This window comes from Mycteria americana, chromosome 5 (genome assembly GCF_035582795.1).
Source record: "Mycteria americana isolate JAX WOST 10 ecotype Jacksonville Zoo and Gardens chromosome 5, USCA_MyAme_1.0, whole genome shotgun sequence".
Taxonomy (NCBI): Eukaryota; Metazoa; Chordata; class Aves; order Ciconiiformes; family Ciconiidae; genus Mycteria; species Mycteria americana.
The window spans coordinates 36,642,340-36,654,611 of NC_134369.1; the positions used below are offsets into that span (position 1 = coordinate 36,642,340).

The 12,272-nt window shown below is 41.3% G+C and overlaps 1 protein-coding gene across 1 annotated transcript in view; it reads left to right on the top strand.

The window, feature by feature from the left end:
* The window catches only part of PLEKHH1 (pleckstrin homology, MyTH4 and FERM domain containing H1), a 45,145-nt gene that overhangs the window by 11,180 nt on the left and 21,693 nt on the right, over window positions 1-12,272 (top strand). Inside the window, exons 4-10 of the mRNA XM_075501506.1 lie at window positions 1,158-1,241; window positions 2,829-2,910; window positions 5,710-6,719; window positions 9,112-9,190; window positions 9,810-9,898; window positions 10,446-10,596; window positions 11,585-11,724. Of these exons, the coding sequence (XP_075357621.1) occupies window positions 1,158-1,241; window positions 2,829-2,910; window positions 5,710-6,719; window positions 9,112-9,190; window positions 9,810-9,898; window positions 10,446-10,596; window positions 11,585-11,724 (1,635 nt within the window). The remainder of the gene's footprint in view (window positions 1-1,157; window positions 1,242-2,828; window positions 2,911-5,709; window positions 6,720-9,111; window positions 9,191-9,809; window positions 9,899-10,445; window positions 10,597-11,584; window positions 11,725-12,272) is intronic.

Below are 12,272 nucleotides of genomic sequence, written 5' to 3' on the forward strand. Positions count from 1 at the left end.
CTGATATTTTTACTATCATAGTTACTGGTATTTGTTCACATCAGAAAAAAAAAATCTAGCAGGGAAACCACCAACTGCTTCCAGAAGGGATTACCTTGGTCCATTTAGAGAAACCAGGGCTAAATGTGCCATATAGAGTATATTCCCCCTTCCTCCCTCCCTTGCTCCTGAAACTGATTTCTCCTTGTAGTTATTTAAATCATTATGTAGATAGGAGACCTTTCAGTGACATTGCTTCTGATGAAGCCACACAGGAGATGAACAGAAGGCTTCAGGTGATCATATCAATCCAGCATCTTTCAAAGGAAATTCCCAGAAAAGTAAGAAAAAAGGTAGCTGAGAAAACACAGCTGCAAAAACGATGTTGTAGCAATATTGCCCAAGCACATACTTGGGTAAAAAATGTTCATTGGGCAAATCAACAGTATTCCCATAACACCTTTGTGTGGACTAGAACCTGTTTTAATGGATATGTAAACATAAAACCACTTACACCATCTCAAAAACTCATAGCAGGTCTTAGTGTTTCAAGGTCAAGTTTTGAAGATTTTTTTTTTTTTTATCCTGAGTCTGCTTTTTTTTTTTTAATTTACTTTCTCAATGAGAATATTGTGTATGTTAAATACATTGTTGGTATTAGTTTCCAAGTGTATACTCTACACCTGTGCTTGCAGCAATTGAATCCCTTTCGCTTGGAAGAATTACGCTGTTATTTATAAAGCACTTACAGGCAGTGCTTAATTATTATTAACTTCAGCTAACAATGTGTGTGTGTGTATAGGCTGGGGGAACACTACAGATGCTCAACAGCAAACAGCAACATTACAAAACCATGTAAAACAGGAAAAGTTGCAGACTGTACTCAAAAGAAACTGGTAGGTGGGCAATCATTACCTGAGCTGGATTTTGCTATTCCACAACAAACTTTTGAAACAACCCTCTGAATTTGACTCTAGCGACCATGTAAGACAACTTAGAGCTTGATTTTTTTTTTTTTTTTTTTTTTTAGAGACCAGCTAAATAGTAATATCCAAATAGCAGTCTCGAATCTTACGTCTGGAATGGGAGCTTCAATGTTTAAGTCACTCCTGATGCAGTAACTTACTGAGAACAGTTAGTTGTACTCTGCTAATGCATCTAATCTTTTTTTGGCACAGAAGCAGTTGAGGACTGAGGAAGCCAAAATTGTTCAAGAGAAAGCTGCCAAGATCAAAGAGTGGGTAACATTTAAGCTGAGAGAGGTGAGTCTTTAGCTTGCTGCCAGGTTTCAAGGCCTATGACTAGGTACAGTGGCTGCACTACCATTGGGCTTCTATGCAGGACAATAGTCAGAACAGTCAATCTGCCACAGAGGCTTTCTGCTTGCACACACTCAGTTACAGAGCTAGGGTCATCCCTCTTACTGAGGTCTCTTTACTGCTTTGGGCAAACTATAAGTGATTGTGAAGTCACTAATGCCTGAAAGCAGTCTCTGAAGAAGACTTACTAGTCACAGGTGGCTTTCACCTAGCTTTCCTCTGACTGACTCTTTCTTTTTTTTTTTTTCCTCTGGGTGCAGTTTCTGTCTCTTTTTCTGACAAAGCAGCTGTGACACAAATACATGTCCTTTGCTCTTCCATAATTTGCCATCTCTGACTAATGCTGTTTTCCTACTGCCCAGCATTTTCTCATGTCTAAACCTCTCCCTCCTATCCATCCTGTGGACTTATGCCTCTATATGGGGCTAATTCAATACCCTCTAGAAAAACTGAGAAATAGCAATGGGTCAGCACACAGTTTTAAAGATGCAGTACTAGTTTACAACTGGGAGTGGGGCTATCTGGTCTTTCCCTTTTATTCCAAGTTAAAGCCATAGATTTCCCAGTTTATGTCAGAAAGGGAATTTGTTGGAGTTGGAAGAAGCAGTCTTTGTGGGCGCTAGTTGTGTTATGATGTGACTTTGTAATCTCATTAGATTGCCTAGATAATTCACCGAGCTGCTGTGCTGCTTCTCTTTCATTCTCCCATATGAGGTAACATAAGGTGCATCTACATTACTGACTGGTGTAGCACAAAGGAGGAAGCACAAGGGTTGACTTGGTTTCACCTGCTGTGAATCCAGGACCATACATTCACATTGTGTCTTTACTGGCAATGAAGTTTGTGACAGATGCTAATTCTAGGTGCATACCATGCATGAGTGGACCACTGCCAACTGAAGGACTTTGCATCTCTGTTGCAAATGGGTTGCTCTAGACAGCACCATGGGTGGATTTTCAATTTTGATTCCATCAAGAGGGAAGCCTCTTTGGTTGCCCCACTGCTGCATTTGAGAATGTATGCTGAGCACTTCAAGCAAAGATATAAGGCAAATTTGCAAAGAATCACTTGTGCACTAATTGCAAATGTAAATGCACCCTTAATGTTGTGTTTTTTTTTTTTCTTTGGTCCCCTGGATCCAGGGGATGTCCTTTTACCACATACAGGGTGAGGGCAAAAATGCTCCTCCTGGGTAATAGTTTTTTCATTGTCTCTTTCATGACAGTTATTTCTGGAACAGGAGTAAATGATAAACAATAGCAGGGAGGGAGATTAAAAGACCTATTTGAGAAGTGCAAATAGTATATACAGAGGCTATTTGAGAAAGCACAGCAAAGTGTTTAAGTGGGTTGTCCAGTGGAGCTGCTGAGGAGAAGGATTTCAAGGTGACTGGTAGACTCACCCATCCTTTTTTCCTTTCCTGTTCAGACACTTGAATGTAATAAAGATGAAGACATGTTCTGTATAGTGGAACACAGGCACACACAGTTTTGCATTATTTTTCAGTTTTCGTTATTGTTGTTTCATAGCTTGAGCTAGAAAATTACCACCTGAAAAACTGTAATCAGAGGCTGACGGAGCAAATTGAAGCCCTTCAGGATACACTGCAAGGTAAATATGTTCACCTGGCATTGTAGCCTAGTAACAACCACAAGAGTGGAAGTCAGCATTCCTGGGTTGTGTTCTTAACTTTGTCAGAAATTAGCACTTGTGACAGTGAGCAAGCAGTAGAATTGCTGTGTTCCTCAGTGGGTCCATTTTTAAGATGGGAATAACATTGCTTATCTGCCTTAACTCTTAATTGGTTTCCCACCAGCAATTGAACACAGACCGCTTTTTTCAAGAGTGCTTTTGCCATTAAATTAAGCCACTGAGCTCCTGAATTAGAAGCACTCATTGAAATACATAGCTAAACTCTCCATTCACTTCAGTGGTGCAGGGTAGAAGTCCCTGAGGTATTTCACTTTACCTCCACATGTGAATTACCCTCATCCCCACAGAACCTTTACTGACATGTGAGCTGAGTAACTGAGGACTGAATGGGCCAAGACAGCAGCTGTCTGGTCTGCCTTTAGAAGCTGGGTTCCTCTGTGCTATCAGGTTGGGTTGGAAAAAGCTGCTTACAGTGCTTGTGCTTTTGCAGTTCTTGTTTGGTGGACAGATGGAGAACTTTGGTGTCCAGGGTTTGAAATTGGCATGTTTCATTGCAACACATTTTGAAGAGGAAATTATCTTTTAACCATTTTCTTCCTGTTTTTTTTTAATGATCTTGGTTTGGTCACAGTAAGATGAGCTAGTTTCCAGAACTTCACTGGGCATGCAGGCAGGGGGCATTCCTTTCCTGCAGAAGTCTTTCTGGCATTCCTGTCACTTCACAGCAAGGGAATAGGGCAAAATTCCTTCTAAATCCCACCATGTTTCTAGCTAAATGCTTTATTGACTAGGTTTTTCTCATCCCCTCTGGCTCTGGCTGTTTACAAAAAGAGAATGGCTGGTAAGCTGCGTTAATAATCTGGTATTAAGTGTTCCCTGGATCCCAACTCTCTGGGCAGTAAACAGCTCTGTCCTCTCCTTTTATCCCCCACTAGTCTCACTGTGCTAGGCTGAATTCAGAGGCCTCTGCAGAGAGACAAATCTTTTCTTGCTTGCCATTCTAATAGTAACAGCTTCCTCTGCTTCATCTCATGCCACATCTAGGAAGCTGCAAAAATACCAGTAATATTTAAAATGAATGGCCTCTTTTCAGTCTACACTAATGATTTACCTCAGGGACAGGGAAAAATGTGTGCCAGGATTTCTGTGTACCAGTGTTATGTGTTAGGAATAGCTTTGTTAGTGTTCAGTTCCTTGTGACTCAAGTGTCAAGGTCAGGCGCTCTCGGTTGTCTTTTTCTCAGCTGTTTCCAAGAGCGGGTTTTATCCTTGCCACAATCAACAGTGATTTATTCTGCTGTTTGCTCTTCCCCCTATTACTTTGTGTCTTCAGTTTGTTTCTACTTCCTTGTAAATCCCGTTAGTGGTTAAGCAATGCCTGTAGAGTTTGATGTTCAGGCAGCATTTTCAGTGATAGCTGTGCAGTGTCACACTCACCCATATTTATGCAATTTCCAAAGCATCTTATGACTTGGTTCTCTTTCAGTTGGGCAATATATAAATGCCAAGGTCAATCAAAATCATAAAGTGAAGTAACATCCCCTGCCACCCCAAGTTTTATCCACACATTCTCAAACCCTAAAGCTGCTATTCAGCAGAACCTGTAGGACTGAGATAGTCTTTAAATCTAGTAATTATGGAAAGGAAGAAAGCAGAAGAACTATAAAGTATAGGTAGTAAATAGACACAGAACAAGGGAGGCAATCTAGGATCTGTCTTTTATGTCATCCTCTAATATAGCAACTGGAGGGGCAGAGAAAAATAAACAAAGAAAAGGAAGTTTTTACAGAAAAAACATGTAAATAACTGTTATAAAACTTGTTGACAAAAAGCACTGTTTGGGTCATATAGCACAAAAGGATAGCAACAAGCTCTAGGGAAATTCCTGGAGAGAGTAACCTCACTGATTGGTGCGATGGTTAAGAAGGTCTCCATACATATGCTGGAAGCCTCATCTAGCCCTAGGAATGGGAGGAACCATACCAGCTTATTTGATGGCTTAAATCACTGTAGGTCCATTGAAGTCAAAAGCCACACTAAGCAGTGTTCTGGCCGCTTAGGTGATTTTTGACAAAGTATTGTGTGGACAGGTGCACTTCCTTCTCATGGCTGTTTTAAGAGAAGAGACATAATAGTGAATAGGTAGGAGTAAAAACTGCTATATTGAATTAGACTGAAAACTTGCCTAGGCCAGTATCCTGTCTCCTGGTTGGCTGTATGTTTCCTGAGTTTTCCTGAATGTTTCAGGAAAGAGTGTAGAAAATATTGCAAGTAGAGCTGTCCTTCTCTCCATGTACCCTTCCCGATTCTGCTGTCAGTGTTTTAGGAAGTTCCTAGGCCAGAACTTCTGTCTAAACAATTATTTGTGCCACTGATAAATTACTTTTTCTGTTCTATCTTTTGGACACCACAGCATTCTAGTTCCTTTTTTGTTTGGAAAAAAAAAAAAAACCAACCCCTTCCTTCTGTAAATTTCAAACACGCTGCCTCACAATTTCATTAGGCACCCCTTAATTCCACTTTTGTAAGAAACAGCGATTAATCATTTCTTATTCATCTTTTCTGTACTATTCCCAATTATAAATATATAGCACTTCTGTTATAGCTGTGCCCAACCATTTCTTTTCCATTCTGAATAGTTGTAACCAGGCCAAGGTGCTATTGAAATACAACTGACATGAACAACTTACACTAGCAAGCAACATTTTAGACAGTAAAGCATTTGAATGCCCTAACCATATGTTCTCCTCTGTTGTAGATATGACCAGCATTCCTCCCTTTGAATCTCTTTGGAGCTGTAATTCTCTGAAGCCCAGAGCATCACAGACCTCTTTTGCTGAGGAGATAGACCAGAAATCTGTGCTCCTTGCACCTGGTTTCAGACAGGTGTGTCAGACAGGACCTACCAAACATGTACTCTCTACAGCAAACATAGTCCTTGCCAGTGACACCTTTACTGAGGATGGAGAGGATAAATCCCTGTTTTCCCAGAGGACACTGAAGCTCATGTCTGACTCATCAAGCTGGAATCTCTCCACGGAGAAAGATGTATTCCCAGCCGTAAGTTCTGAACACAGGTTAGGGTGTTCTGATCCTGCATCACTAGACCCTCCAGCTGAGGCCACAAGAACCCTTGAGGCTTTGACTTTCCAGTCATCTTTGGAAGGAAACTGTAGCGCTGTGAGCACCTTGCAACAAGTGGCTTTGGATGGCAACCGCTTCTCCGATGATCTGAGTGCCAGGTTCTGCTCCCACCGGCTGGACTCCTCTTCCTCAGGAGAAATAATGAGCATGCTTGAGGGACATCTCCAAACTGCTGAGCCACCCCTGGTTGTGTCAGCATCAGCTGATACAGCACATTCCTTCTGTCCAGGGAGGGAATGCAGCCTTGGCGGTAGTATGACCTTTCCAAAAATACGAACTCCCAATACACCAAGAGACAGTATCCAATTAGCCAAGAGACATTACAGCCAACCACAGCCAGGGGCTAATTCTTTCCGTCATGTAATGAGCTTAGAGGCTAGCACCTTCCAGCCCATAACAAGCTCTCCAGTCTGCCATGGGCAAGTGAAGGAGACAGACATTGATGATGATGGGGTACTGGAGAAGATGGAGACAGAACGTGGCCTGGTGAGGGAAGAAGGTAGAGCGTGTGAGGAAATCAACCACTTATCTTCAGGGCAAAGAGAAGCTGTGAGTTCTGAGGCTGGCGTACTTGACCCAGGAGGTAAACCTCCCACACCACCGCTGCACAGATTCCCATCGTGGGTAAGAAATACAAGGACAACAGTCTGAGAAGTGCTGCTTATCTTTGAGTAGTGCCCAGTAGTTAGGCTATAACAGCTCTTGGTCTCAAGCAGTTGTTTCCTGTGGACATCAGTCACATTTCTGAACCACCTAGTCTGACAGTTCCAGATCATGGGGCATGCTGGTCCCACTGACAATTTTTTTTTCTCTTTATAAGGAAAAAAAAAATCCACGGAAGAAAATAGTACTCAAGAAACATAGGAATAAAAATGAAAGTCGAGGTGCTGCATTGTGGTTTATCCTTATGGGTCATCAAAAGTTAATCCTTAGTTCTGTTGTCATGTGTCTAAGACAGAAAAGTGAGTCATAAATGCAAGTGAATGGACCAGACCAGATATAGTTTCAGGGTCAGAAAAAGCTGTGAATAGTAGAATAGATTAGATGGATTAGATCTCATGGATTAGATCTCAGCATTCCTATCTCATAGTATACTTCTGCTATCACTAAAATTATGTGAAAACCATTGGTAAAGTGAATATACATGTCCTATTGCTCACTTCACGTGAGAGGGAAGTCTGTTGTTATCACTTTCAGTTACTTGTTAGTTCAGATGGTTGGATTGTTTGCTAATGTGTCAATCTAATTGATAAACTTGGTGGAAATCAATGTAGTATCAAAAGAGATAATTCCATTGTTTTCAATTTTCTTTTTTAAATGCATAGGCAAACAAGTGGTTTATTGAAGGTGCAAAATCAAGCACTCATTGTTAATCCTCATGTTTTACAAATTTTTTTCTATGAAAACTTAACATTATTTGTGATATTTGGCTGTTGTCCTTTATGATACCAATTTAACCCCAGTATAATCACAGCTATTTTTCCAAAGGAATCTCTTCATTCAGCCCATAATATGGAACTGTGCTGGGGATGAAGCTGGATAGTGTAGTAAAAGAAACTGCAGTTTCCAAGATGTCTGTTTTATTTGCTGCAGAAGTCAGAAAGGTGTCATGAACAGTGTACTCACTTGGAAGAAGGGAAATACGTCTCAGAGATTGGCCACTATTCCTTTCTCTGATCTAGAGTTCCCCTGTAAGATTCTTATAGTTCCTTAAGCTAAATTTTTCACAGGTGATCATTAGCTCCACACACACCTTCTGTATGTCTAACTTGAGTTTGGCAAGTAAATTTGGTTAGAGAAGCGCTAAGCACTTCTCTGCTGCAACTGTATTCAGTTTTTTTCATTACATACAATGTTATATGAAGCTAAATTCTCAAAAAGTCAGGTCTTGGACATCTTGAAAAGGGTACTCCAAAGATACTGGATACTTCGAAGAACCTATGTCTGAGTTCCTCTTCTGGAAAATAGCAATAGCACCCATCATGTCCCTCCAGAGTTTTTGTAAAATTTTTTATTAATGTTTATGAAGCATTGCAGTATTATAGTCAGGAACACCACAAGAAAAATCCATTATTTTGTCTTCAGACCAGAGTCAAGTAAGTGTATCCAAGTAGGGCAAACTTAAGTATATCAAGCACTAAAGCATTAATAGAATATTAAATAGCAGCTTAATCAGTAAGAAATGTCCATTATGTGTCTTGAATAGGAAGTGTCTGGGGAAAAAATGCACATAATATTTCATTAGAGACTAAATCGCAATGCATATACATACAGAAAATACTAATTCTGCAACTTCTTTTTTTGGCGTACTTGACTTTGCAGTCTTGCGTACTTTCATGTGTATGTATTATGTGTGTTATCTGATAGTGATTGGTTGTATGCTTTAAGGAGCAGCAAGAGGATTCCTAGCTTTGATTTTTTATCCATTTTAAACTGGTTGGTGTCTTAGTCATAACATTGCATTTAGTTACAGGTTTGGGTTCCCCCCTTGGAATTTTTATGAATTTGTGAAGCACTTGGAGATCCTTTGAACTGAAAGCTCCTTATGTTGTTATAACTGAGACACAGGCTTATCAAGATCATTCCAGGCATTTCTTTCATTCCCTTACCAGAGAATGGGAATCCTTTGCAGGTGGTGACTCAGTAAATTGTCCTGTTTTAGGGCTGTTCTTGGTTCATTTTCATGCGTTGTTCATAAAGTGGAAAAAACAGCTTTTTCCAAGCTGTGATATAGTCATTTATTGATAATTGCATGTAGGTGTTCCAGTAGGTGTGGATATCATCTCTGTAGCATTTACAAGCCTAGTCTGTTGCGCTTCAGGGAATTGCACACAGATGCACATTTCCACTAATGGTCATTCACCCAATATCTGGTGGAATAGAGCAATCTTTCTTAGATGGCCCCTCCTTCCTGCCCAAAGGTGTGATTGTGATGTGATTCTGTGACACGAGCATTTATTTTTGCAAGAATCGTGTTTTTGTCTGACCATTACTGTTTATGGTATTATTGTTCCAGGAAAGTCGCATCTATGCTGTGGCCAAGTCTGGCATGAGGTTGTCTGAAGTGGCCACGGTGAATGATGCTTCCAGCTGCTGTAAGTTCTAGACAAAATCTATCCTTAGAGGGAGTTTACAGTGACAGTGTGGGACCTTAGTTTCTGGATGTTCACATTTCTTCATTTCCTTGCCTGTTTTCAAAGTAAATTTGATTTCGCAGATAGCCACGATAAAGAAAGGAAGGGAGGAGGATACATCTGATCTCAGGGATGGCTGTCTGAGCCCCTACATTCAGTGACATCTTCAGGGACTCCATTATCTCCTTCGTCACTTTCACTGACACTGTTCTGCCTCTGCATGACTGTGACCTGCTTTTAGTCTTGTGATTCACCATCAGCTTCCCCTGTTATGGCTTTTACCTGTTTGTACACGGTGCACTGGATTGTCATTGTACCATGGGGCGCAAAGGGTGGGTAAGATGTCTTACAAGCTAAATGGAGGGAACATTGCACCTGTCTCTGGGAGTCGTATGTAATTAATAACACATCCCCTGGCCTTTCTCAGGCCAAACTGTCCAGGATGGCAGTCCTCCATTATTTGGTGTTCCAAGAGACTACATAGGTTTTTACATGCATACATGTACCTTGCCATTAAAACATCCTCCTTTTCACCAGTTTGTATTATTTGCTCTCTTGCTCTCTCTCTTAATTTTCCCAGTTTCCAGTTTCTCCTGTTCAACTTCTGGGCCATTTACCTGTCTCATCTACAGAAATGTCACAGTGCCAGTCTACACTACACTGAAGGGGGTAAGGAGTTACCTCACTTTTTCTCTTATGAAAAGCATGGTCCAGGGCTGCCAGTAATTTGAGAGAGAACGGGATGAAGCTGTGCAGTGAAGGAAAGAAAATTAGAGAATGCCAGGAAGTACTGGACACCAAAAGAATGCAGAAGGAGTAGCAGATGATAAATTACTTAGGAATACAGAATTTTGCAGCAAGTTTTGGTCCAGGAAGCTGCAGTGTGCACTATGAGGCTGTAGAAACCTAGGGGGTGATAGTGGGTGTAGCCTAGAGAATGAATTGGAAGAGGGCTCTTGAGAGCTCATGGGGAAGCACAGGGCTTGTGGAACAATAGGAGGGTGTAACCAGAGGAGACCCAAACAGATCAGACTAGAGAGTCCAGCTTGGAAGTTCTCAGACTAGAAAGGGAGGAAATGAGGAGCCCTAGGACAGCAGTGGGCAAGGCAGCATGAAAATGAAGGGCCTGCATTGATTGCTCTGTCTCCTTATTGAGCAGGGATTGTCCTGGGGAAACTCTTCCCTCACACACTGACCATACAGGTCTGTTTTCCAGAAAGCCACACAGATCAGCAACGTGCCTTTCTTAGATGAGTCTTCAGGCTCTGATGATGACTGTGGCTCCCATGCCAGCTTCAGGACTTCTGCTGCTGGATCTGAGAACAGGAAAGCTAGCATGCCAGGCAGCCCTCGTGCAGTGAAGAGAGGTAAAGTTGGTAGTATTGTTACTGAGCAGCACGAACTCTGTCCTCATGGGTGAGGCAAGATGTCCTGAACAGCATCATCAGTGATGGGCAAATGCTTAGCCTTGGTGATGCTAATAAGGAGCTTTCCCAGAAGGTGTGCAACTCAATAGAAACCTGCCCTCTCAGATGGGTTTTTACCGCTGGTAGATTTCCATCCAGGCAATTGCTAAGCTAAGACTGTTGGAAGGATTGATCTCCCAGATTCATCACATATCCAGTGAAGCCATCTGTACCTTTTCTGTGACTTCCTGTAAGCAAGCTAGTACTGACACATTGAAGAAAATGGTTTTTGTCTCTGTCACTGGCTGATAATTTCTTGACCAGTAAGCAAATCTTTCCTATCTTTGAGAGGCAGCAGATAATTTGGGTCCTGGCTAGGACAATTTTTCTTGACTGCTGGGAAGGTTAAACTGGATCCTTGAGTGGAATTTTCATTACAATTGGTAGTCAGTAAAATAGAATCCCATTTCATGTAGTCTTAACTTCTGTTGTGATGCATTGGCTGATGTGTCTGTGCGTTGCCATGGACCAGTGGTGGAAGATTCATGGAAAGCAAAACCCCATTGCTGTGAGGGAGCCTTTTCTTTAGTTTGAATGAGAGGGGCTTGAGGCTTTATAATGGATGTTTCCAAGCTGAAAACAGCATGTCTGTGCTTTAGATAACAAGTCTGTTGACTTTTAAAAATATTTTTTAAATCTCTGTTTATTCAGCAACAAATTTATTTCACTGTCAGTATCCAAAACTCACTCTTACTACTACTTGTCTTCCTAGGAGAAAAAAAAAATGTCTCAGAAGTTTGGTTAGTGGGGTTTGAGTTTCCAAAGCCTGATCTGATTTGTTCTTGAACAAAAAGCCTTAATGGTGAACTCAAAGTTTTTCAGAGTGTGCAGTATTCAGTGCGTGCTTCTGTCTAGCCATGATTCTCATTCTTTCCTTTATTTTGAACAGGTGTATCTATGTCCTCACTGAGCTCCGAGAGTGACTATGCCATCCCTCCTGATGCCTACTCCTTGGATGGTGACTATTCAGAGCCAGAACATAAGCTACAGCGAACATCTTCCTATTCCACTGATGGTGGAATCTGCACTGTAAGTCTTGCTACCTCACTGTTGTGAAGGGATGCAAACAGAGCCTTGGCCTTGAAAGAGAAAAAGCGTAACTACAATATATTGAGTTATGCCCTGCAAAGCGATGCTCTAACAGGCTGGGCTGTTGGTCCAGCTGGTTTGTATCAGAAGACACTATCTGATGCTTCAGAAGAAGGTGCAATTTTTGTTACGTGTTTAGATAAAAGTATAAGCATCAAGGGCTCTATTCATTCTTGATGACCTGTACTGGTTTCCTGTAGTCGTATTCCACTGTAATGATGGCCTTACGCTTCTGTGACAAAACAAGTTTGGAAATTCAGAGGAAGGAAGGAGAAAGAATAGAATATTTTGGCCTAGAAAAAAACCTCAAACACGGGCAGCATTAAATTCTGTACTCTTGAATGTAAGAGATCAAGCAGACAAGGAACAGGAGTCTAATCATGGCTTAGAGCCAGCTTTCACTTTTATTTGGAAAAATCACTGCTATGGTAGGAAGACAAAAAAGTTTTCAGTACATCAAACAATCAGCGAAATGATCTTCAGATGCC